At 41.0% G+C, this 24,245-nt stretch overlaps 1 protein-coding gene across 2 annotated transcripts in view; it reads right to left on the reverse strand.

Annotated features, from left to right (window-relative positions):
- znf407 (zinc finger protein 407) overlaps positions 1-24,245 on the reverse strand; it is a 163,162-nt gene that overhangs the window by 128,268 nt on the left and 10,649 nt on the right. For both annotated transcript variants that reach the window (XM_059339677.1, XM_059339679.1), the window contains one exon: positions 22,189-22,303. In XM_059339677.1, the coding sequence (XP_059195660.1) occupies positions 22,189-22,303 (115 nt within the window). The remainder of the gene's footprint in view (positions 1-22,188; positions 22,304-24,245) is intronic.

The following is a 24,245-nucleotide window of genomic DNA, read 5'->3' on the forward strand; positions in this document are numbered from 1 at the left end:
AGTTCAGACGTTAATTTGCTGAAACATGATGTTGTAAAATGACAAAAACAAAGACACACGCACACTCGCACACACACATACACATAAATTCAGAATGTCGTGTGACACCCAGACGTATAATGAACAATATGAACCACTGCCATCATTATCCTACACAATGTATTTGTTATCACTGCTCCCATAATGAAGTGTCTGTTTGATGGTTGGTACAAAGTCCCATTGCTCAATTGCTTTTCATAAAATGGCATCAATATATCCATGTGGACACACACACACACAGACACACACACACACCAAGACGTGGAAACCCACAGTTCAGATGCAATTAATCAGGAATAAAAAATGCTTGCGTGCGCAGAGCCAAACACTGTCTTATGCTACATTTGTTTTAGCTCTAAAACTATGTTACCTTGCACCTTTTTTATTTTAATTCAATATGAAAAAAATGGGGGCAATTAATTATTACAACCTGTACAAAAGCAGAAAAAAAATCATAAGATCTTCCTTAGAATTATTTTACAAATAAAAAATGGATCTACAATATTATGTCTTCTGCTCTATAGTATTTCCAGTCCAGTGTTGTAGTAATTAGCTACGACCCAATCCTCAATTCAGGAGGTGTCTACAAGTTGCAGCCTGATCTTTTCACTCTCTTTTTATACGTGTCTAAGTTTTTTGAGGGAACTTGGTCTTGTCGTAACCATTTTGCCCTTGGCTAGCATACTAATATGGCCTTGGGTTGGAATAAATTACTGCTCAGATTAGCAGGAAGGATGAAGAGGAGGTTTTATTTTTAGAAATTAGAATATTTGTTACATTATTAAAAGGGGGAACATCCTTTGATTCCTCTCGTCTTCTTTTTCTTTTCTTTTTTTTACCCCCCCTTCTTCCTTACTGAGATAGTCCCCAAACTGCCTACCTGTGTAAAAACAGAAGTCTTCAGTGGACGTGAACATGGCTTAGGGACATGAAAGCAGCATGTCTCTCCCTCCTGTAGCCTGGCGTTATGCTCGGCACGCCACACAAACTCAGAATTTACTGCCACAGCACATTTCTTCCAACCCTGCAACCACCCTATCCTGCCTTCTTCATTATTCAATCAAATCTTTTGTTGTTAACGTATGTGTTATTAATCAAGGATCAACAACTTTATGTAAATACAGAGCACATAAGCAAGCAGACAATGGCAGTGATTAAAATAATTTGCAAATCCATGTACAAGTGCTGGTTTTAATAGTAACTGTAAGAACAAGTGACTTCATTTGAATTTTTTTGACATTTGCATGATCCCATATTATAACTGTCACAATACGACATATAGTGATTGTAAAATGTTGCAATATGCAATAGAATATATTGAGATATATTGCTATTGATTCATTTTTTTCGACTGCATGTCCCAAAAAAATTGTATCAACACTTTTTTTAATTAAATAAGATTTTAAAAAATTGTCTGTTTATCCCACTTAGGTCAATTTCATTAGACGGCAACCGATATGTGATATTTAAATTTTTTTGTTTTTTTTATTGAGGTTCAAGCAATCCACATATTATGCTTTACATATAATTTCTGCAGAACCATTTTGGTTTTTTTTTACAACAAAACCAGGTTACACAGCTTATATACTGTATAGACATACGCAAACATAGATATGTGATTTTTGAGACCCATACCAATATTAAAGGGGAAAAATTATCAATTTGGTAGCCGATATAGTGGATTTTTGAGCTAGAATGAAAATAGATCTTTTGTGCACCACTTCACACTGGTATAACTACACAAAAGGTACTCAGGGGGCTGCTTTCTTAAATAACTTTAGCAAAAATATTTTACATTATTATCTATTATTATATATACAATGTCAACTAATTCTAGAAATAAAAAATGAGAAAATTAAGAATAAATGAAAATATAATAAATCATGTAACATCAGTACTGTATGTTCAGTATCAGACAATTGCTGACCATTTACATAGAAAAATAATTAACAAAATAAATAGCTGACATGATCTCTAAATGCCAAAAGAATTGTTTTCTGCATTACATTTAAAAACAGTATTCGTATTGGCCTATATCTGATACATATATGCAGATACCAATAGATACCGATATGTCTGTAATAGGGTAATATCTGATAATATCAGCCGTCCAATATATTGGTTGAGACGTCCCTCAGACACTGGGGACATTGAAAGTATAATTACTTTTAAACTATTAAACCAAAATAAAATAAACTCAACTCAACTCAGCACCATCTAGTGGAATGACCAAGTAATCATTTTATTATTCTAGTACCAAATATGTAATCTGCATTTACTAATTTAGAATAAAATACTTGGCTTTCATGTTTTGATACATTAATGCCATGCAAAATATTGTGATACTATGCTCAATTTTCAGCACTGTCAGCTGTGGCAACAACAATAAACTGAAAACGTTATTCCATTTTCTTGTGGTTGACCTATCAAGAGAGTGAAAAAACAAACTTCACTTCACTAATGTTGTTTTCTCAAATGATTTTATGACAAGGGAGCAACAAGGCTGAAACAGGATTAGTCCACTGTGTCTGAATCCATTTAGCTTAAAATTGACCACGTACTGATTTTATTTTAATCACAACAGACCCTTTTAATTATTGCAGTAATTAGTAAAATATATGTGCCTTCACCTCATATTGATCTATATTGTCTGTACAGTTAGTGATGCAGAGGTCTGAGTATTGACTCAGACCCCCCCAAACCAACCTCCAACCACACACACACACACACACACACACACACACACAACATCCCTTCAACTACCCCCCCTCAACCCTCCTAACCCCTCGAGGGCTTTGATATCTCTCTCTCTAACACACTGCCTCTCTCTTCTGCCTCGGGGTGCTTGGATGAGTTGGTGTGTGTGTGTGTGTGTGTGTGTGTGTGTGTGTGTGGGAATGGGGGGGGTGTCCAGGATGTGTGTGCATGTGTGTGTGTTTGTTGGGTGGGCTGTTTAGGCTGATGGGCCCTGAAGAGGACAGATGACCAGCAGAGCAGAAGAAGCTGCAGAGCTGAATAACTCTTCCATCCCTCCGTCATGTCAGGAGGAATTCAGCGCTGCGCGAGACACCCGGCCTAAGTGTTGTGACGCCTAATTACCACCAGCATCAGCACCCAGCGGCACCCACAAGCAGAGCGGCTCCTTCGGATGGACGGCCCTTTGTAGTTTCACACGCAGAAGGAAGAAGGAGAGGGAGAACGGGACGCCCATGTGACGCCAGCGGGAGTTGAATGTGTGTGTGTGTACGTTTTAGGAGGTGGGCTAAAAGGAATGTGAGGTCTGTTTGAAGTTTGGAAGTTTTTTCTGTTTTTTTTTCTCCTCATAGGAGTCACTTTTCTGACTCATCAAAACGCCTTTTCCTTTCCTTCCTTTTGTTTTTAACAATATCTTTTTCTCTTCCCCCTACTGAGCATGACACTTCGTCCTACTTTCCCCAGACAAGGCACCTTTAACAGCACCTCTAAAGACTCAGATGGGCTCTCTTCCCTGTGTGCTAAACACTGCCTCATGTGCTGCTGCTGTGTGGGTGGCGTACAGTGCGTATCCCTTGATTTGCTGATTTTTTGGGGGGGGTTTTACTTGAATTGCAAGTTTGACATTGTAATCCAAAGGTTGGTGAAAATTCCTTTAAAAAAAAGAAAAAAAACTTTAACATGTATGGGCTAAATTTGAAAAATATTTGCGTCTGAATTCCCAGTTGTGTGTAAGTGTACGTGTGTGGCACTACAACAGCCATACAGTGTGCGGTCCGTGCGTGGTAAAGCACAAATGGTCAATGTGCATTATAGCCAAATGACGTGTTTTCTTGCTCTGAGGAACATTCTAGCAGAACCAGTCCCATGCCATTAGCTGTACAGCAAATATGATTTCACGGCATCCATTGAGTCCTTCACCAAGAATTTGTGTTGAGGCGTTCATGTAGGCTTGAATACAAGGAGCAGCAGGGCCATCACACTTTGGTCCATCTCATTTAGAGCTGGCATGCTTAACGCAGTCTCTCTCACACACACACACACTACACACACTTGTCCAGTGGGGAGGGGTGTGGGGGCAGAGCGGGTGTTCCCTGGCACACTAATCGGCATGACAGAAATAAAATAAAGAGAGTCGGACTCCGTCAAAACATGTATGGCCCCTTAAACAGAGAGCTAATAAAAGAGCTAAAGCTGCTTGTCCTTTCAGCTGAGCCTGCCTGATCACACACCAACAGTCACATTATCTTAATTCAGGGGATTCTTTTAAGTGTCTCCTTAAACAACGGAGAGAACGTTGCTCGGGAAAGACAAATGAGTTTACCAGTTTTAGCAGGGGTAAGTGCCTAAATCCAGTGCCATCGATCCCTATCTGGGTTATTACGAGGCTGTGAGCTGCCACTGGAGCTCCGCTGGTCGAAAATAGGGCTTAAAATATTACGGGCTAAAGAGGGAGGAGAGATGCGTTTGAAGTGAACCACCTCGTCCTCTGTGCTGGTCAATACCTGCAGGCGCCACAGGAAGGGCATTCACACATGCAAACACTCACGAGTGACAGTCCCGGCCACCCCCCACGATACTCCCGCACACACACATACATATTGGTAAAGGGATGCCTTCAGAACCAAACAGATCGCCCCTCTGACTCCACAGGGAAAATTGATTTTTCTCTCTCTTGTCTTTTTTTTTTTTTCCCGGGGAGGTGCTGGGCAGGTTTTTAACCTAACACTCTAACCTGAGTGTTAATGCACAAAGAGACATCATGTCCATTGATCCGGTGGTGCCGCCAGAGCGTCTTTAAATGTCTGAGGGGGGAAAACACACGGGGGGGGTTTATGCTAAACTAGAGGGATCATAGCCTTCATGTGGAAGCCTTGCAGAGAATTATTTACAATTTACAACACTTATCACTGTTTGCTACTGCAGTCATGATTATCATTTGATGGGAGCAAAAATAGTCAGTGTAATATAGTAATTTTAATTGTACTACTTTTCAGTTTGGGCGATAAACTTCACACAAACAGCTGCTGTTGGATGTAGAGCTTTATACAACACGAAAACTAATTTAGATTCAGCAGAAAGTTTGGTAAAATATACAGCACCTGCAACAGTGGGTAGGAGTAGGACAAAGAAAGTACTCCAACCCCGCGGTGTAGCACATCCTGTCTGCTAATTATTGTTAAAAAAAATAATAAAAATACTAAGGATTAATAATACATTAAAGACAACCAAAAGAAAAAAAATCCTAGCCATAAAACATATGTATTTTTAATATGAATCTCACTGAATCAATACCCTCAATTAGCAACAGCAAGCAAATTGCCAGGCGAGGCGTAATTACTCGAAGGTCAGTAGGTATTATTCACAGTCACTTTAGTTTACCACATTAGAACAAGACAGGACGTCGGGCTAAAATTATAAATTCCATTCCCATATCTGTCCTTTTCTGATTTAGATGGATGAAGAATAATTAACTCCTAATTATTCAGATCACTTAAGGCACTTTCTGGATCCACAAAAGAGATGCAGTCGTGTCTGTCAGCCCACTTCAGCTGCTATCATTTAGAACGATCCAACAACTTGACCAATGACAACGGGGGAAAAAAATAAAAAAAGACACTCCGGCTGCCTGTCTGTGTCCCCCCGAACCCCCCCCAGCTCCACCCGTTTCTACCTCAGAGGGTCTTAAGGAGGCACACTTCCTTTAAATTCATCCATATGCAAATTTTAAGATGTGATTTGCATTTTAAAGTATTTAACTCCCCATATTTATTGGGCTCTGAGGCCTTGCTGATCATTGATTTATGTGCTTCCGGCAATCATATTTCCATATTTTGTGTGGTTTTTAACGACAGTAATAATTCAAATATGCAAAAAGTTGTTCTTTGAACGATATCTTTAATTATATCCTCAAAGCATCATTCCTTTTCGTTTCTTTTTTTTTTCCAGAGCTGAGATTGTCTTTGAATAAAAAAGGCTGAAGAATCATAAATTAGACTGTGCGATGAGACATTGACAGGCAAAACTCCAGTCGGTTACCTTATGTACGGGGAGACGTCTTAGCATGTTTTGCCTATCTCAAAAGCCACAAACAGACTCAGGGTGCTCTGCTGTACAGGGACCCGTGTGACCTTGTCCCCAAAGCCCTTTATTAATGCTGACATTCTTTCACCACAAATCCAGTCTCAGATTGTGAAATTCGTCTCTTATACTCAAAAAAAAAAAAACATACTCACAAAAAACAAGAAAAAAAAAAAAAGGAGGAGACCTTCCCCCTCTGTTTTGCCCGCTAACACAGAAAGTTTCTCTGTCACCTCTCCTTATTAGAGTTGTCAGAGTCGCCGCTCTTATGAAAGCCGTCAGCCTCCACATGATTAAAAGTGGCGGGTTCCCACCACCGTTTGGCCTATCAGCATCACAGAGCAGCCGTCAAACGTGTCTGCAGTACTCCTTGCCCATATTCCCTTTGTCACCCGGCACGGCGTGGAAACTTTTTTAAATAATTGCTCACCCATACACGAGCATGGGTGACTAATATATTAGATTAGTCGTGTTTGGTTGCAAAGGGGGGAAAGGAGGTGTTTCATTATCTTATTCACTTGGTGGGCTGCATACTGTGAGAGTCAATATGAAAATTCAGAAGAGATTCATTTAGCAACATTAGACCCCTGACCGTAATAAGCAGCACAATAGCCTACTACACTGGCAATTACAGGATCATCTTATTATGTCGTAATTCTGAAATATCAATATATACAGAATCAAAAAAGCGTTAAAATTTATGTTAATATGATAAAACACTCTAAATGTAACGAAACATATATATTAAAAGGAATAGCAATATTATTTTATTATTTTATTTGTCTTTTGTTTGTTATAACCACACGGCATATTATCATCTGACCATAAAATGTGCATCAAACTGCTTTCAAGCAAGTCTGCACACTCTCTTTTTCTCTTTCTCTCTAACACACACAGAGATACATACATACATACACACACACACACACACACACACACTCACTTTGCAAATAACACCATTTAAATCCAACCTACTTTACTTCTATTTGAATAGGCAATAGTAAAAAAAAATTACGTAAGTAATAATTTGCTAAATTGTTCTTAATAAATTGGTAAACCTATTAAAAATCATTATTTATGTTTTAAAGCAGGATCATAATTATTAGCCACTGTAATTATTGTTTTTACTGTCATCATTTTTCTATTTGCTTGATCATTTGTATCATTAAAACACACTCAGTGTGGGCGATGTTTTTTCAGCGACGTAGTTTTAAATGCAAGGATGTTGAGGGGCTGAGTTCAGTACAAGCCAAACACATTAACACGGAGGCCCTTGGAGGATGCATTTCACCCCAATGTTTAACTATCACTGCTGAGTCTTGCACTGAGTGCACGTAACATATGTTACAACCCCCCCCTCCACCCCCTGAGACTCCTGGCACACCAAACTCCACTCCGCAATTAAGCTTTAAGCCTCACTTCAGATTTCTGCACAGTGGCTCTAAAACTGATCACTGCGGATCAGTGTTATTAAATTAAATTGATTTAATGTGATGTTTATGTTTGTGACATATATACGGACATACCACTAAACAAGCAGCACCCGCATATTTCTGCTTTTATCTTAAAGTTCGTCTTAAAGAGATTACAGTGGGCGAATGTTAAAAACTAAATTGATTATGTGACATTTGAATATGTATTTAATATAAACGTGGAAGTGCACATTTACATTTACACACACACACGCGCGTTCGTAGAGAGGCCAGTCTGCAGACACACACTTACGAGCAGCACCAAAACAGCAGTCGAACGCGGTCAATGAGGAGGCTGAGAGCTGATCAATTTACAAAGCAAATAAAAAAAGGGTAATGATAAAATCGCTGTAATGCACCGCAAATCTGAATAAACTCCTCTAACATCCGTTCTAAGTCGCACAAGTGAGAGAAAAGGTTTTTGTTTTTTGGTTAAATCAGGATAAAGCAAATCAATTAGGCTCTGTTGAAAATCCCTCATCTAGTGTAGCAGAGCTGTGAAACAGAGTGTAAAACTATTCTCTCTCCCTCTCCACAAAGGTTATCGCATTGTATCTTATTGCCTTTACCTGCTCCTATTCACTGTGAACATGCACTGATTTGAATAAGCACCGCTCCAGAGGCTCTCTTATCAGATCCCAGACGGGTGTGCCAACACAGCAGTATCAGGTACACACCATCTCTCTCTGCCGCCCAAAAAAAAGAAAAGGTTAGAAGAAAAGAAAGTAAGAAGAAGAGAAGAAGAGAGTTGGTGCATCTGGGATCTGTTGCCTGATAACATGATCTTGCTATAATCACATCCAGGCTGGAAAATGCAAAAGTGACCAAAAGAGGAAAGCAGTTAATCCTTCTCTGGAAATTATTCCTTTTCCTGTTTTCATTTTCTGTTTAACGCTTTCCTTCTTTTAAACTGCTTTTCTCATCCAGAATATATTTTCTGCAACTGCTGACCCACACACTCATCAATTTATTTCACGTATAAAATGCAGCTTATAATGTACTGAATTTTTAAGTGGGATATTATTAAAAAAATCATTAAGTGGTGTGATAAAAACAAATTGTAGATCCGCTAATGTGCAACCATTACCCACCGAAGGCATGATATTTTAAAGATTTCATTTTATTAATAGCTTGCATTGGGACTTTCTTTCTCACAGCCACAGGAATACAATTCCCTAAAGATGCACTGGTTTCCACTTTCATGTTTGCTTTTTCTCTATGAGGGGGAAAACACCAGCTTGGGAAGGCATCAGTCAGTGAGGTTAGCGAGCATGGTAGCAACATGACCTCAGAAAATGTATCCTCCTCGGGTAGGTTAAACACACACAAACACACTGGCGCACAAACAAACACGCGCTGAGACCGCGCTCATTTCCCCAGTCCTCTTAACAGGCTAACCTGCTCTCTTCATTAGGGTGCTGTGGGGACTTATCACTGTGTAGTCTTTGTCCTTGCTGTAATTGCCCTCTCGGCATGTCAGCCCCCACCCAACCCACCCACCCACTACCGTCACATCAGCCCCCACACCCAGCCAGCCAGCCAGCCCAGCATCAGCCCCCTCGTGACAGGCCTGGTTAGACGGCGGTGCGGGGAGCCTCTCCTGAGACCTGCTGATCGGCCCCTGAGGTCCGCCGGTATAGAGAGGCTTGTCCTAGTTAAAGCAGCACCGGCAGGGACACCCCTCTGAACGCTACGTCTGCCCTGCCACAAGGCCAGCCTCCAACTCCGCTCATTTACAACTGCACTAACACCCACTGTGGTAGTCTACCTTCTCGCCAAAGATCCAGGGGAAACATTCTGTTAACAAAATTCCTACTTTTGAAAGTGGAACTTTGGCAAGCATTTGACACTAAAGCACATTTAAATGAGCCATCTTCTTTTGTAGGCATCTACACATTTAATTAACTGTACTAAATCTGAAATAAGAACTTCATTATCTGTCTCCCACCAGTTCTGACATCACCACTAGCCTATACAATTATACCCATGCATGTTCTGCTTGTATTTTATTTTAAAACAGCAAAACCAATTGAGATAAATGCTAAAAGAGTCACAGATTTGAACAAACCTTTAAACAAAACGAATAGAATCTTAATTGCATTTCATTCATGCAAGAGATCCACATGTACCACACACCAGGCAGCCAAATATTGCAAATAACGTCTGTGACTGTGGGTTTCTAGCAAGTTGAATGGCGCCATCTAATGTTCAGTAGAGAGACAACAAGTCAAGAACACCAGCAAGTGTTTCTTTGAGCTCCAAACTGGAGTCAAAGAAACAAATTAGTTTTTTTTGGCTTTACTTGAAGCTTATGTGGACTGTAAAAGTCTAAGTAATCAGATTTTGCTGGGGGGCTTGGAAGGCAGCAAGCAGGCTTTGAAGTGACCATAAAAGTGTGCAGAGTGAACCCCCTAATTTGAAATTTAACTGTAATAGACACAGAGCTATCAGTGTTGCAGCATAATCCTGACCTCTGTTTGTTTTGCTGAATAAACAGAATAAATGAATAAATGCTTCCTCTTCACACGGCACGCTCCTCCTCATCACGCTCAACGTTTTCTTTTTCTTTTTCTGCGGGGTAATCGATGTGTCAGCGTTTTCACGGCCGGCTGCAGGGGTTCAGACCTACGCCTCGGTCTGGAGGGGCTCGGTGGCGCGGGGGTTAACGTGGTGCAGTGGGCAGGGGGAAGACAGTGTGGCTGACAATGGGGTCTTCTACTTTTCTGGCAACATGTCCACTCCTCTTTCCCGCAGGGCTGACACTTGTAGATGCCGGACTGGACGGCAAGCAACTCCCCCTACCCGTTTGCCCCTTCCTTACGCTTTATCCGACTCAAAAAATTACCCCAATCTGCCCCTGTCGGGAGCTTCGGCACAATTTGGTGGCGACTGTGCTGATGAGGGGCATTTTAGTGACAGCCACAAAGCGTGATCCTAACCTCTTCCACCACTAAACCAAACACCAGCTCGCGGGGCCACGGAAGATGCAAGCAAACAAACAGCGAGACATAAAAGAGATGTGATATGCCGTATAACGTTTTAATAACTTTGTTGCACCACATCTGAAATGCAAACACATTAAAGTGGACACAGTGCCCCTCTCATTAAACACACAGCAGTGTAAACATTATCTACCCCCCTTACACACTTGCATAAACATACACAAAGACCTCATTGCCTTTCTGCATCCCTGCATCCATCCAACGGATGCCACCAACAAGCCTCGGGAGTTTTTCTACGAGGGTGTTTTATGCGTCCCGTGGGGCTCGGAGACAGTGAGCTGTGGCTATAGCACACAGAGGATCCCAGTCAAGGACACAGGCAGCATCACTCACTCCGCCATTATTTGCTCATATTTAAAGCTGGGGCTACCTGAGGGACTGTAGCTACACATGCAGAGGAGGATGGGTGATTTCAGAGTCCGACGGGTGTGCTGAGCGAACTGAGAGCTAAAGGAGACACAACACAGGCAAGGGGAGAGAGAGAGAGAGGGAGGGAGTGACGGAGGGCTTTATATGTCAGCCCGGTGATACCAGCGTTTTTATGGCCGAATATTTTTCCTCTTGTCAGAGCTGGATAAGGAATCACCATAAGGTTGGGGAGCATGAATATTGCCCTTGAGGGCCCACTGTGGCTGCTCCTGTTTATGGTTGACTAGCAATCAGCCACCGATTCAGGACCCGCAACCCCTCATCCATCCACGTCAGCAATTAATCAATTAAACGGGCAGTGGGGAGGAGTGGGATCGGCTAGGTGTGTTAATACAATAGCCTGTTAAGGTTGATGTAATTTCATCACTAATGTCAGCCATTCATCACGGCTTATTATCTGTTTCGCATAGACAATGGTCAATATCACTTCATAAATCTGAGAATCATCTGGATCTTGTGATATTAAGCCTGAAGGATGCTACAAAATGATGGACTGCAGAGAATGAGCTTCTTATGTAACCCCTAAATAGATCTGCAGCACAAAACGGAACACTTTTCATGAAGATTGCGGTCAGTAAACACCATCTGAGGATAGTTTTGTCCTTAGATATTGTTTTTTTTATAATATCTCAATCACACAACTGTCTGATACTGCAGGAGTCAAGTTTTTATCATTATAGGCCTGTCAGAATAACTATAATTTGCTGGATAAATTGCCCCTGATAAAGAATAAAGAATATAGAAATATAGAAAGAATAGAATGTCATTTTAGGGCAATTGGATTCCACTGATATAAAAAAATAATAAAATAGCATAAAATTGCCCATACACCCTTTTAAAAGAGCAATAAACTTTTAATTGTTCAGGTGTTTGTGAAACTTCAACACAGACGGGAAGCCGAGTAGACACATACAGCATGACCAGAAATGACAGCAAAAAGGTGTCATAGAATAGTTTTTTCTGCTCACTCGCATTAAGCACTGTAAAATACAATGTGTAGGTGCTGCACCACATTCTTATAATGGTGGGGAAGACCCTGCTATTTTTATGGCTTCATATTGGCTAAAAAAATTGGTGACATTCTTATGTACACAACCACGCAGGTAAACACAACGGGGGATATCATATGATGTATGGACATGACCTCGATACCTTTTGCTGAGCTCCATAAGTCTGTATTCAATTAGTGCAACACATCTAATTATATAAAACATCATGGGTTGAAAACAGGGCTCTCAGTCTCTCATGCCTTGTTAGACTCAGAAGTGACTTGCTCTCAATAGCTCAGCCTGAAACAAACTCAGGTTGTTCCTTTGCACTGATTTGGGATCAGTGGTACAGAACATGATAGCCTGATTGGCTAATTCTACCGACATGATGTGTTATATTAGTTTGATGCTAGAAGATAGATCAATCTTGATTCTAGATGGATTATTTCTGTCCAACCTAACTCCTTCAACATTATATTACCATTAGAAAGACACTTTTTGGCTATTATGGTCTTGAATAGGACTGGATTTGCTGGGAACTCCATCTTGACTCAGATTCAACTGGACCAGCTTGACTTGGACTCAAGGGTTGGTTTTGACTACAGCTCAGGCTGAAAATAATTCCAGTGGATCCTTGCTAGCCCCCAGACTCCATTATATGAACCAAAACATGATGTTAAAGATAGCCAGCCTGTTTAAATCATGATGTAGTCTTACAGACTTCATCATAATAGAAAAGACAAGTTTCTGTGTGTACAAGTGTGTAAATGGTAGATTGTAGTGTGTAGGAGGAGGCCCTGTCGGCTTGTGTGCCTGGTATGAGCATGTGTGGGCCAGACCACATGTGAAACACAAAGTGAGAGTGGTATTTGGCGTACCAATGGATATGAAGGCTTGTATCACGAACAATGTTTTTTGGACTCAAGCCACTGACAGCAGACAGTTTGTGCCAGTATTTCATAACTTGAAATGTCACCATTTTCAAGGCCAAAATATCTGAAAACTTACAAAGACTCAGTGTTTATCTGAGATTTTCATTGCAGTTATGGAGAAAAAAAGCCTTGGACAATGGATATAGGTATGTAACATATTATATTATCACTGGGATTTCAACATGCTTGTATTTCTAGCTTTAAAACTGCGTTTCTGTGTCCGGTCCACTTCTGTCTTCCTTTTCCTAGCTCCTGTTTGCACACAGATGGGAAGTTGGTGGATGCTAGGCAGTACCCACCGAACAGGGGTCAAGTAGGTTAAGGTAAAAATATTGGGTAAGCTTATCAGAGGCAGAGTAAGCAAGCCATGTTTTCCATTAATTACATCGGGTGGGTACATATTGCATCGACCAGCCTGTGTTTCTGATGTTGTGAGCTTGTAAGCTCATTGAGACATCATAAATAATACCGGGCTATAAAAATGAACTTGACTTGACCCATCTAGTAATCATAACAATAATCCATGCATAATTGTTTGGAATCTGATCAAATTGTTTCATTAGACTTAAGAGCTTACCTCAGACAGGCAGCATGGTGTTGATTAATTCAACAATAAATACACTATGTAATCAAACAAACTACATCATATCCATCAGATCAATTGGAAAGCACAAACTGACTTGGCTGACATCCAATTTTTAGCTGAGGGCCAATACCTGCCCTGTATATCGGTCTGATGCTACTAACAGTTTCAGTCAGACACAAAGAGCCTCCCGTCCACCCAAGCCAACATTTCCCCAGCACTCCCAGCAGGTACATCAGCTCAATTATGATGATGGCAATGACTGATTGCATTTTACCTCTCCCCCGTTCCCCCAATAAGTCTGGCCATCACACAGAGAGAGAGAGATGGAAGAAGAGAGGGAGAAAGAGAGAGAGACAGAGACCAAGATAACGGCGTCATCTATGGTGAGCTACAAGCATCCCAGATGCCAGTCTCCGGGACGGTATCAAACATCTCGGTGGCAGACTCGCCGTGAAAATAATCTATACCTACAGGAAGTCAATTAAAAAGTGCCAGGGGAGATTAAGAGCAGCGTGACAGCTTTTCGTCAGGCCACGGGTTAGTCTGGGAGAACCAGCGTGTTGCGTGTCTGCTGCGAGCACAGGGAAGGTAAAGTGTGTGTATTGGTAGTAAAGACATGTTGGAAAAGCGGGCGGCCGTGGCAGTGGCGGAGGGAGGAGACTGTTGCAGAACACCCTTAAAAGCCCCTTCATGAATATTAAAAAGGCCCTCGGCAGCCGGCAGCTCCGCCACAAGTTTGCAAACCAGCGTAATGTGTCTGTTTGCGCTGAGGAAGGGTTCAGTCCGGATATCAATTAAATCAAATGTTGTCAGTCTGATGGCCCTCTCAATGGAGGGACAGCCCATTCCCCTCTACATATCAGCTCAGCTTTGTGTCAACCATCCATCTCTCATCCTCCCCTTCCCTTCCTCCTCACTCCCGGTTGCCATCTTTATCAGCCCACTCTCCCTTTCTCTCTCTCTCTCTCTCTCTCTCTCCTCCCTTCTCTCCTTTGCTCTCTTCCTCTCTGTCTCTCAAGCAGCCGGTAACTGAATGCACAAATTACTCTCCCCTCCACCTTTAACTCCCACTAAATCTTTCCCCTTTTCCACTTTGCTGAGCCGGGATATTTTATTCCTCCATCAAATATGCATCCCATTAATTAAGTTAAATTACTCCTGACTGCCAAATATCCCCTGCCCCGATGGGTGTCAACACAGAAATGCATGACTGTGAACCTGCAATGACACGGCCCCAACACTTAAACATGAGTTACAGCCTTTTCCAGCTCCATCCATGGGCAGATTACCAGACACTTTGGGCTGCTGGAATTAAGCGCCGTTTGCTCCTTCCCCTCCACCCCAGCTTTTTAATAAGTGCACAATGGATGACACTCGCACTTCTGACAATGAGAGGACTGATATTTTAATTACACCCCTTTTTTCATCTGCCTTCCTCTTCATCTTTTAATTGCTGTTGTTAATCACTCATTAACTTCCCCCTCTTTATGTTTTTTTTTTCTCCTACAATATACCTATGACATGATTAACTCTATAGAATGGATTGTTCAGCAACATTTTTAAAATAATTCGACTACTTTAAAGTATAAAGTTTGCACTTCTTTTGTGGGGACTTGGTTTCAGACGGAAGGGTGCAAACTTTACTCACGTTTCTCTACAGAATGGAGCCAATTCGCCTCTGTTAGCTGATGTTAATCTTTAGAAATTCAAAGTATATAGTATAATGCAATGAAGATGCATTTTTTAAGACAAAAAATGACTGCTACTTTATGTAATTACTTCCAATTACTTCTACTTCATTTTGTCCTGCAAGTTGAGATTTAACAATAACAAAAAGTGATAAAATGCTGAGAAAGGCTGGAGCCACAAGAAGTTTAATGTTTTAGAAAAGAAACTAGTGAGATCATACATAGTGCCGACAATGGCCTCTTAAGTTACACAGTCCTCAGGAGTAGTATAACTTACTATCATAAGCCTATGTGCTGTGTTGGCTCCCTAGCTTAACTACTGATCTTGCCGTTTAGTGTCTGGACCCAATGTTTGTTTTTGTTTGTCTTTGATTAAAGTGAAATGCTTTGATTATGAAGCCCCCAGGCCCCCATTCTGGGCCCACTAAAGAATATGAGATTGTTATTAAAACCTAATAGGACTGATCTGCTGACAGAGATTTCTCTCTTTGTCTCTGGCGCTCCGAGATGCTGTGTGGGGTCCCATTCAAACTCTTCAAAAGCATCCTTTCACCAACACGAGACTGACTGAGCAAACAGACTTTATCTCCCTCAAGTACTTGTTCTGTGTAATTTGAAACACAAATCTAATAGCATTCATCGCATTTCTGCTGAGTATTGGGCCCGTAATCCAAAGCCCGACTAATGAAGCCATATGTTTGTTGTCATCTCTTGAGCCGAGAGATATCTGCGAGGACACGACATTTGTGAGGAAATAACATCTGACAATCCACCTCCAAAACAAGTATAAAAAGTGTAAAACTGTACACTGCTGGATTTATATTGATACATCGATGCTGTCCAGAGTTGATTTCTATCTCTCCTCTCTTTTTCCTCTCTTGCTTTTTCCAGTGTGTGCATGTGTGCCTGTGCATGAGTGTGTTTCTATTGCAAAAAACATTAATTTTACAAACATCAGCCCAAGGCTACTAAACACATCCAATCCATTATGCTGCGCTTTATCGTGTTATGGGGGGTAACGGGCTGTAAAGCTGTCTCGGTCATAAAGAGCGATCGCAGAGTGCCGAGTCAAACCAGAATGCCGAGCTCTCCAAGCCATACGCAGCCCTCGTTATCATCAGAACAGCTCCGTCACATACTTAACCTTTCCAGACCAGCCTTTCTGCATTATTTTCCAAATGACCTTTAGCGTTACTTATTTCATTTCCGATAATGGCACACTAAATTTAGTTAAATGCATCAGAGCAAAATGTGTTTATTTTGGTGAAGGAGACTACACTGACTGACAAGGACCATGTTCCCAGACACAAACTCTTAAGTGTCCAAAGCAGTAAACATTAATACATCTTCCTGATAGGACAAAATACTGGCCCTATGTCTGATGAGAACAAATGACTTAGGTGGTTCAAAACAAGTTAAAAAAAGGGCATTACCCATTTGGAATAGGATTGCAAACACTACTAGATATATGTGGTTGCCCCTTATCTATACAAAAGTTCAGGGAAACACTGGAGGGCACAACCCCTTTGTTGAGGTTAGTTTGACAACTTTTAGGCCTGATAAAAAAAATCATGAGGTACATTCAAATACAAAAAAGATTAGTGAATAGTTTTCTTTGAGGTAGTTATGCTTTAGATTCTTCACTTAACATACCTAAAACTACACATTTACAGGCATCTGAAGGTTGATTTAAAGTACTAGTTAGAGCCTGACCATCTGCCTGTCACAGACATATCAGTGCCTTGGTATGGGCGTATATGTTTAATATAAAAACATATTTTATTCAGAACATATAATGCAGAAAATGAAGCTTAGAAATTGTGTCATATAGATATTTAATTATTTTTTATTTATTCGTTAAATGGTCAGCAATTGATTGACTCATGTTTATTTAGCAATTTTTATTTTTTTATTATTTTTTTATTATTTTTGATTTCTACAATTGGGACACAATAAAATACACTTTGTGTTAATTATATAATAACCTTAAATATTTTTGATAAAGTTATTTTACTTGTGGTATTTGAGTACCTCTGTGCACAATCCAAATAGAACAGGTATGTTTTCATTCTAGCTAACTCAATATATCAACCACAACATCAGTAATCTGTGAATGTTTCAGTTGGGCCCCTTGTAGTAATGAAATGTGCAAACACTTATTGAATCTGATTTGTTGAAGGAAAATATTCATTTTTACATCTGTTGTGTGTTAATGAATTGAAAATTTCTTCTTCCGGTTCCTGCAAACACATGGTGCACACTCTTGGTCACAAACAGCTAAATCATTTAGGACATTATGAGCTTCCAAAAGGTCTAACTCTAGCACAAATATGCAGCTACCCTGTTGTATCGCAGACACAATCCCTCAGCCTGTAAGGAGCAGTGTGTTTCACGCCCTTGCTGTATGAGCGGAGGGGGTGGGGTGGAGGGATCTTAGCGAAATCGCTAATGTACGTGATGATTAAGTGTAACTCAAACACCGAGTGTGTTGTTCATAGGCCTGACAGGCAGTAATTTGGTGTATTATATTCTGCGGTTTTAATTGCACGCCACCAACGTGTCCCTCTGACACGTTATGAAGCGATGATGTACAATTATTTCGGGGCGGCGGGAGATCAGTGGAGTGACATTATAATCATCCTCATAGGGATCCCTCTCTTCATCTGTAACAACCATTAATGTTTAAATGGGAGGAAGGGAGGAAAAAAAACATAAAAATAGTTCTCAGGGAGTTCTAACCAGAATCTGTTGGAGGATTATAGAGAATCACGTCAGGGGAGAAGGAGAGGGGTGTGGATAGACAATAGAGGGGCTGAGTTAAGTGACGGCTTTCTCTGGATAAGCAGCAAGCTAAGATGCTCCTCCACTGTCACTGCCAGGCCTCACACTACTCATACAGGCCCGGGCATTAAGGCACATTACAGCGGATGAGCCACGCAGGGCGGAACTGATGGGCTATTCTGGGAACAGACCAGACAATCTCACAAGACAGGGGGGACATAAAAACCCTGACATGAGCCAGCCCCATCCTGTTAACAGTCAAATCACACACACAACACCCAACATGAAATCATGACTATATATACTCTCTCCAACACTAAGTCAAGGAAACTGAGACAAGGAAAGGGAGGGAAAGGGAGAACACAATGCAGCCTCCTCCACAGAGAAGACAAACTTTAGCACGTCGCAAACTTTTTGTGTTGTGAGAATGCAAAAGGTTTTTTTAAGTTTTGTTCAAATTCCTGAAGTGACACTAGGAAACGGGCAGCTTATGACCCATAATCATAAAAACGGCAGTCCACAAGAGGACAATCCATGTCCATGATAGTGTTAATACTTCTAAGGCCCGGGCTGAGATATTAAACCAATGCCTCAAAGCATTTAGACTGTTTATGCATAATTTAACACCTACAACAGCACTGGATGTCCATTGCATCTTTGGGGAGGACGAGAGAGCGGGAGGGTGGAAATGCTGAATCCAGGCCCTTTCTGTTAGATGATGGAGGAGAGCAGGAGGAGGCTCATTAAGTGGCCTGAGCCCCACTGTGGACAAAACACGCCGTGAGGAAATGCAAGAATCTGCCGTTTCACAAGCTGCAGAATTTTTTTAACCAATTAAATATGAGAAATCTTATCTTGTATGCTAACAGCCAATTTTTGTTTTTCTGCTGTTTTTGCACCTTCAGAGTTCTTTATAGGCAAATTAAGACAGATCAGTCTGTTTTTAAAAGAAAAGACACATATATAGGCAAATGGATAAACGTGGACACAGATGTGCAGAGGAAGTGAGAGAAATGGTGAGGAGGAGACAGAAAGCCTATAAGGTGTTAGCGATGATGAGCGAGGCACTGACCAGCCCACTCAGGTTTGATTGGCAGCATGGTCAAGGGGTTCCAATCTGTCCTGGCCTTGCATTTGCATTTGTTAATTAAATGCCACAACAATATGATCTTTAACTATCAACAAGTTCCCCCGCAGCCCCCTCCCCAAGCTCCTGAGAAGAGACCGGCGGCGGTGCGCTGAAGCTAAAATGAGGTGGACAGCCGAGGTGCAGCGCATCCATTCGATCACTGTGTCAGGGCCGAGATAATCTTCTAGTCTGAAACTTTAACAAGGAAAACGCGGCAATCGATGGCATGAGGGGGGAATTTTTTTTTTAAAGAGCAGGAAGAAAAAACACACATACAATATGCTGAGCCGACGCTCTAAACAAAATGGCAATAAACCAAACCAGCAAAACTCCATGCCCCATGGAGGCCCAAGAGCCTGTAAGCATGGAATAAATTAATGAAACCTAAATTTTACAATGCAAGAAAAAAAGCAGCCTTAACATAGTCTTGTGTTAATTGAAATGATTAATTGTGATTCTAAACAAATAAAAAAAAATACTTTTTTGTTACGAAATGTTGCGCCGTCATTTGTATCCTTAGTACGCAGAACTTAATCGCGCTCTAATCTAACTTTAAACATTATACCCCGATGCATGGCCATCCATTAGTGCGGCGCTTTAGATTCAGGTTAAGGACATATCATCAGACGTGAGAAGTTTGGGAAGGGGAGCAGGCTATGTGTATGTATGGCTCTGGCCTTAATGAGGGTGTTTCTGGGGGTTTCTTTGTGTTTGCTGCTCTTTAGTCAAGAGGAGGGATGGCCTGGTGATCAGTCAGTACTGAAAGCACACACAGGGCCGATTTGTCACCGGTGGCTGGCACTGGCAGCACACGGCTCCTCCATCCGCATGATTTGTGAAACTAGGGGGCTGTATTTAGTAGTCCCATTTAAAGGCATATTGGGGAACTGTTCTGTATGTATTGCTCGTGTATGTGTGTGTGTGTGTGTGTGTGTGTGTGTGTGTGTGTATGTTAAGCTAGACGCTTGGTCAAAGCCCAACACATTTGCAGCACTTGGGAGAAGAGAGGGCTTTTTCAGCTGGAGGGCTTGTGAAACATGAGCCTTTCCTCTCATTAAAGGAGAAGCTGTGTTTAAACCAAAGCTTGTTTGCTCGTGCTGTAATATGTTTGCGAACATCAGCGGGAGCAAATAAACACATTCGCTCTGCTCGGCTTTAGAAGAACAAAATCGGCCCGCGACTGAACTAAATGGAACGGTTTACACAGAATTACACAGAGGGAGAAACTAATAACTCTACATATGTCTTCATCTTAGCGAGAGCGTAGCCGCAGAAGCTCGATGGCACAAAGCTGGAAATCCCACAATTTACTCTATTCCCCGACTGCATGTTAAACAGCTTAACACGTCCATTTGAACATGGCAAGGCAGTGAGGAGGTCTACCACGGGAATGAAACGAGCCGAACACAACATATGGTCTACATGTAGGGGGTACAAGGTAGTGGGATATAACTGTGCTTCGACACTACTGGGTATTTATAGGCTCCTAGTTACCTACATAAACCTCCAATTAGGAGTATTTGTACAGCTGAAACGATAAGGAAGGTAAAATAAACTCTTTATTTAATTCAGAATGGAAAGTTGACTGGGAGCAATAAATGTGTCTTTTTAAGAAAGGTCTGGGACCAGTTAAAGGTTGGAGAATGTTTTTTCATGCATAAGGTGACTCTATTATTGAAATGTTTGAACTGTAGTCAGCTTTTTTCAATATTAAATAACAAAGTTTTCTTCCCTAAATAAACAACTGCCTTTATATTAAACTTTATTTAGAGCTTCAACCAGAATATTACTTTTTTTTTTTCTTTATACACGACCCTGGTGCATGCAACTTTCAAAATGACACGCACCATTTTTTTTTACCTTCCTATTTATCTCTGCACATTCGTCCAAAATTACAGAAACTGCTTCAAATTGTATTAAATTCATATAATTAAGAAAAAGCACTATGAAGAGGTATGTCCTGTGTTTGATTTTTTTTTTAAGGCCATTATCTACTATTAAAATATATACGGAAAAATAAATTAACTAAACATTAGTAATGAACATTAGTGTTTACTACATGAGACCAATTCAGTATAATTTTTTTTAATTATCATAAAATTGGTATTTGTCTCAAAAAGACCATATTGGTTGGGAACTATGTACGCTAGATATTATCAGATTTCTTATGACACACCAACATAAAACCTACCTGATGGGAGGAACACAACCGTTCGCTGACTGTCATTGGTTTGCTTCTCAGTTACAATTTTTTACCAGATAACTATGAAAGCTGTTCTGGAAACTGTACTAAATTCCTCCTAAACCATCTATAAATTTGTTTCCAAATAAATATAAGACACTGACACAAAGCAGAAGATCATGTTTTCATTGAAATCATAGTTGCTATATATTTCAGTATATTTTGTGTGACAAGAAATGCAGCATTATAATTTAATCTTCCACTGTCCATTATAATATTTTCACTTTCAATCACTTACATTTGATACACTACTCATCTACTGCATCTTACTGCACCTCCTTAATAAGCCTCTGTCAAATTTGGAATAACTACTTGTAGTAAGATACAGGTTGCCTGGCAACTCTGTCATCAATGCTCATAAGTAAAGTTAGCGATTTCGGAGGACAAATCATGACTGCATTTTTTCTGTGCTGTCCTCAATAGTTTGCTGGTTCCCTAAATTGGCACTTTGTCATGCTCAAAACTTTGAGCCCCCCTGATCTTAGTGTTCAGTTATTGGTCCTGAACTTAACAGATCAGGCTGAATAAGTTCTGTTTCTGGCCTAATAAGCATTAACAATATCAGTTTAACACCCACATACACACACTTAAATGCTTGAGTAGGGTCACACTGGTTATTAAGGGGTGGAAAAGTACCAGAGCTTCAGTTTGAGTGTTCCATTCTCCAATCATTTGAACTCCATCAGTCTCCAAAGTTACTTAAGTTTTAACACAGCAAAGCATTTGTTTCACTTCTTGCAAATGTCAGTTTTTCAGCTCTCCAGTTTAATATCCTATCCTACCTTTTTTTTTTTTTTTTTTTTTAGTTTTCATCACTTTTAAAGATGTTGGTCCTTGTCACTCACCCACAGATGTCGCATCGATACTCTCTCATGCCGAGGTGTCTCTTCACGTGGTTCCTGGCGTCTCCCAGCTGAGCCGTTGCAAAGTTGCAGATCTTGCACTTGAAGGGTTTGGATCCTGCAAAACAAAGTATGAAGAGAGTTCATATCTGACAATAATAATATGTTTGAAAGAAAAAGGTGGCAATTTTAATAAAACATGACTATAAACCCTCAGGGCAGAAATCAGATATTACATTACAGATAATTTTTCAATGCCAGGCATGTAAGACTGTTATTAGTTCTGTGCGAGGACTTCTACCTACTTCACAGCCACAAAATCACTTCAGAATTATAAAAACAGATGCCCTTACTACAGTCCCTATAAAAAACTACAGTCACACTCCAAGTGTGTCTTCTTCACTCTCTATCTATCCTTGTCACTCTCCTTCATCTCTTACCTACTCTTCCTTTGCCTGTGGATGCGTAAATTGGATTCCAAAGGTCAGGGCGAATACGTAAATCAATTCTGTGTGCGCTCACTACCTCCCATTCCATCATTAAAGCGCTAATCACTCTGGCGGGCTTCTCGGGGAGGTTTCTCCCTAATTATTGTCATTAATAAGTCCAGGGGGCGGGGTAGCGTTTGAAAGAGTGGCAGAGCCTCTGCATGCCATTCGTCATTTAAGAGCAGAGCTGCGAGGGCTGATGCCTGCGCTATCCGTGTGACGCACAAACAGCTTTCAAGTTGAAAGAGGGAACTTTAGATTTAGCGGAGAAAAAACAGCTGCTTATTTAAAACAAAAAACACTCATTTGAACTCCAATAATTAACCAAAACATACACATTATTACAAAAATTAAACATGTGCATTTGGCAACTAAAGAGGATATTTTGTGTGTCAGGCTGGGCCGATTCAGGCCAACATCACACAGTGCGACACTCCAATCTAAGTGGCAGCCTGGTATATCCATGTACGCATCTATGAGCAAACCCTCACCCTCTCGCAGTGAATATCCCAAGACGTTCTACAATATTTATTCCAGGGGCAGCCGCTGATTTGATTAAGCACTTTGTGTAGATTACTAATTCGTTCATACACGGTTCACTTGCTGTGAGCTGGAAGTACGACACATCGAATTTTAAGCTGGTAACGAAGATTGAAAGGCAAGCCTGTGCTAACAAGGCCCATAAACACAAGGGGCGGGCGGGGGGGGGGGGGGGGGGTCCACACATGGGCAACAGCAAAGCCAGCCTCTTCATTTCACATGTCCCTACAGTATACTACACACACATACACACAGACCACTACACACAGTCGCAAAGGCTCACACACACACGCAAGAATGAATAAAAGGCAGATAAACACATAAAATCCCTATACATAACTGCACACTTCACACCTAAAAATGTGCAGACACTTTCACACACACAATCACACAACACAATCATCAACACCCATAAAATAAAAAACAAAAGACAGACAATCACACCACACCCACCATCACACCTACACATACCTACATCATCTAGATTCAGAACCCCACCTCACACCTATGCATGTGCATATACAGACACACATTAAATTCACAAGACATAACCACCCATGGACAAACAGAAGGAGAGACAATCATTCTCACTCACACACATTCAAACACACACACAACCTAAAGTTGAGGTGAGAGAGAGGCGTGTGGGGAGCTGATTTGTCCAGATGGCTGGCTGAGTATGAGACATGGCAGAAAGGAGAGAGATGTAACGTCCCTCAGTTCCCACATCTTATCACATTAATACTCCACCACTCCACTTAAACAGCCTCCGTGAAACTGAAATTGACCATCAATGCAGTGTCATGTTAAATTAATATTGCCATCCACATAGGGGCGATGTGGCTCCCTCACATCCCAGATGAGACAGGGAATGACTAATTCATTTCCTGAGAGGAGAGAAGAACCTCATGTAATGTTTCACTACACACACACACACACACACACAAGGTGATGTCTTAGGCCTTGCACATGCCACACACTCTTGCCACAGCCTTGGCTTTAATCTTCAGGTTCAGAAGAAGATATTATACA

This window comes from Centropristis striata, chromosome 8 (genome assembly GCF_030273125.1).
Source record: "Centropristis striata isolate RG_2023a ecotype Rhode Island chromosome 8, C.striata_1.0, whole genome shotgun sequence".
Lineage (NCBI taxonomy): Eukaryota > Metazoa > Chordata > Actinopteri > Perciformes > Serranidae > Centropristis > Centropristis striata.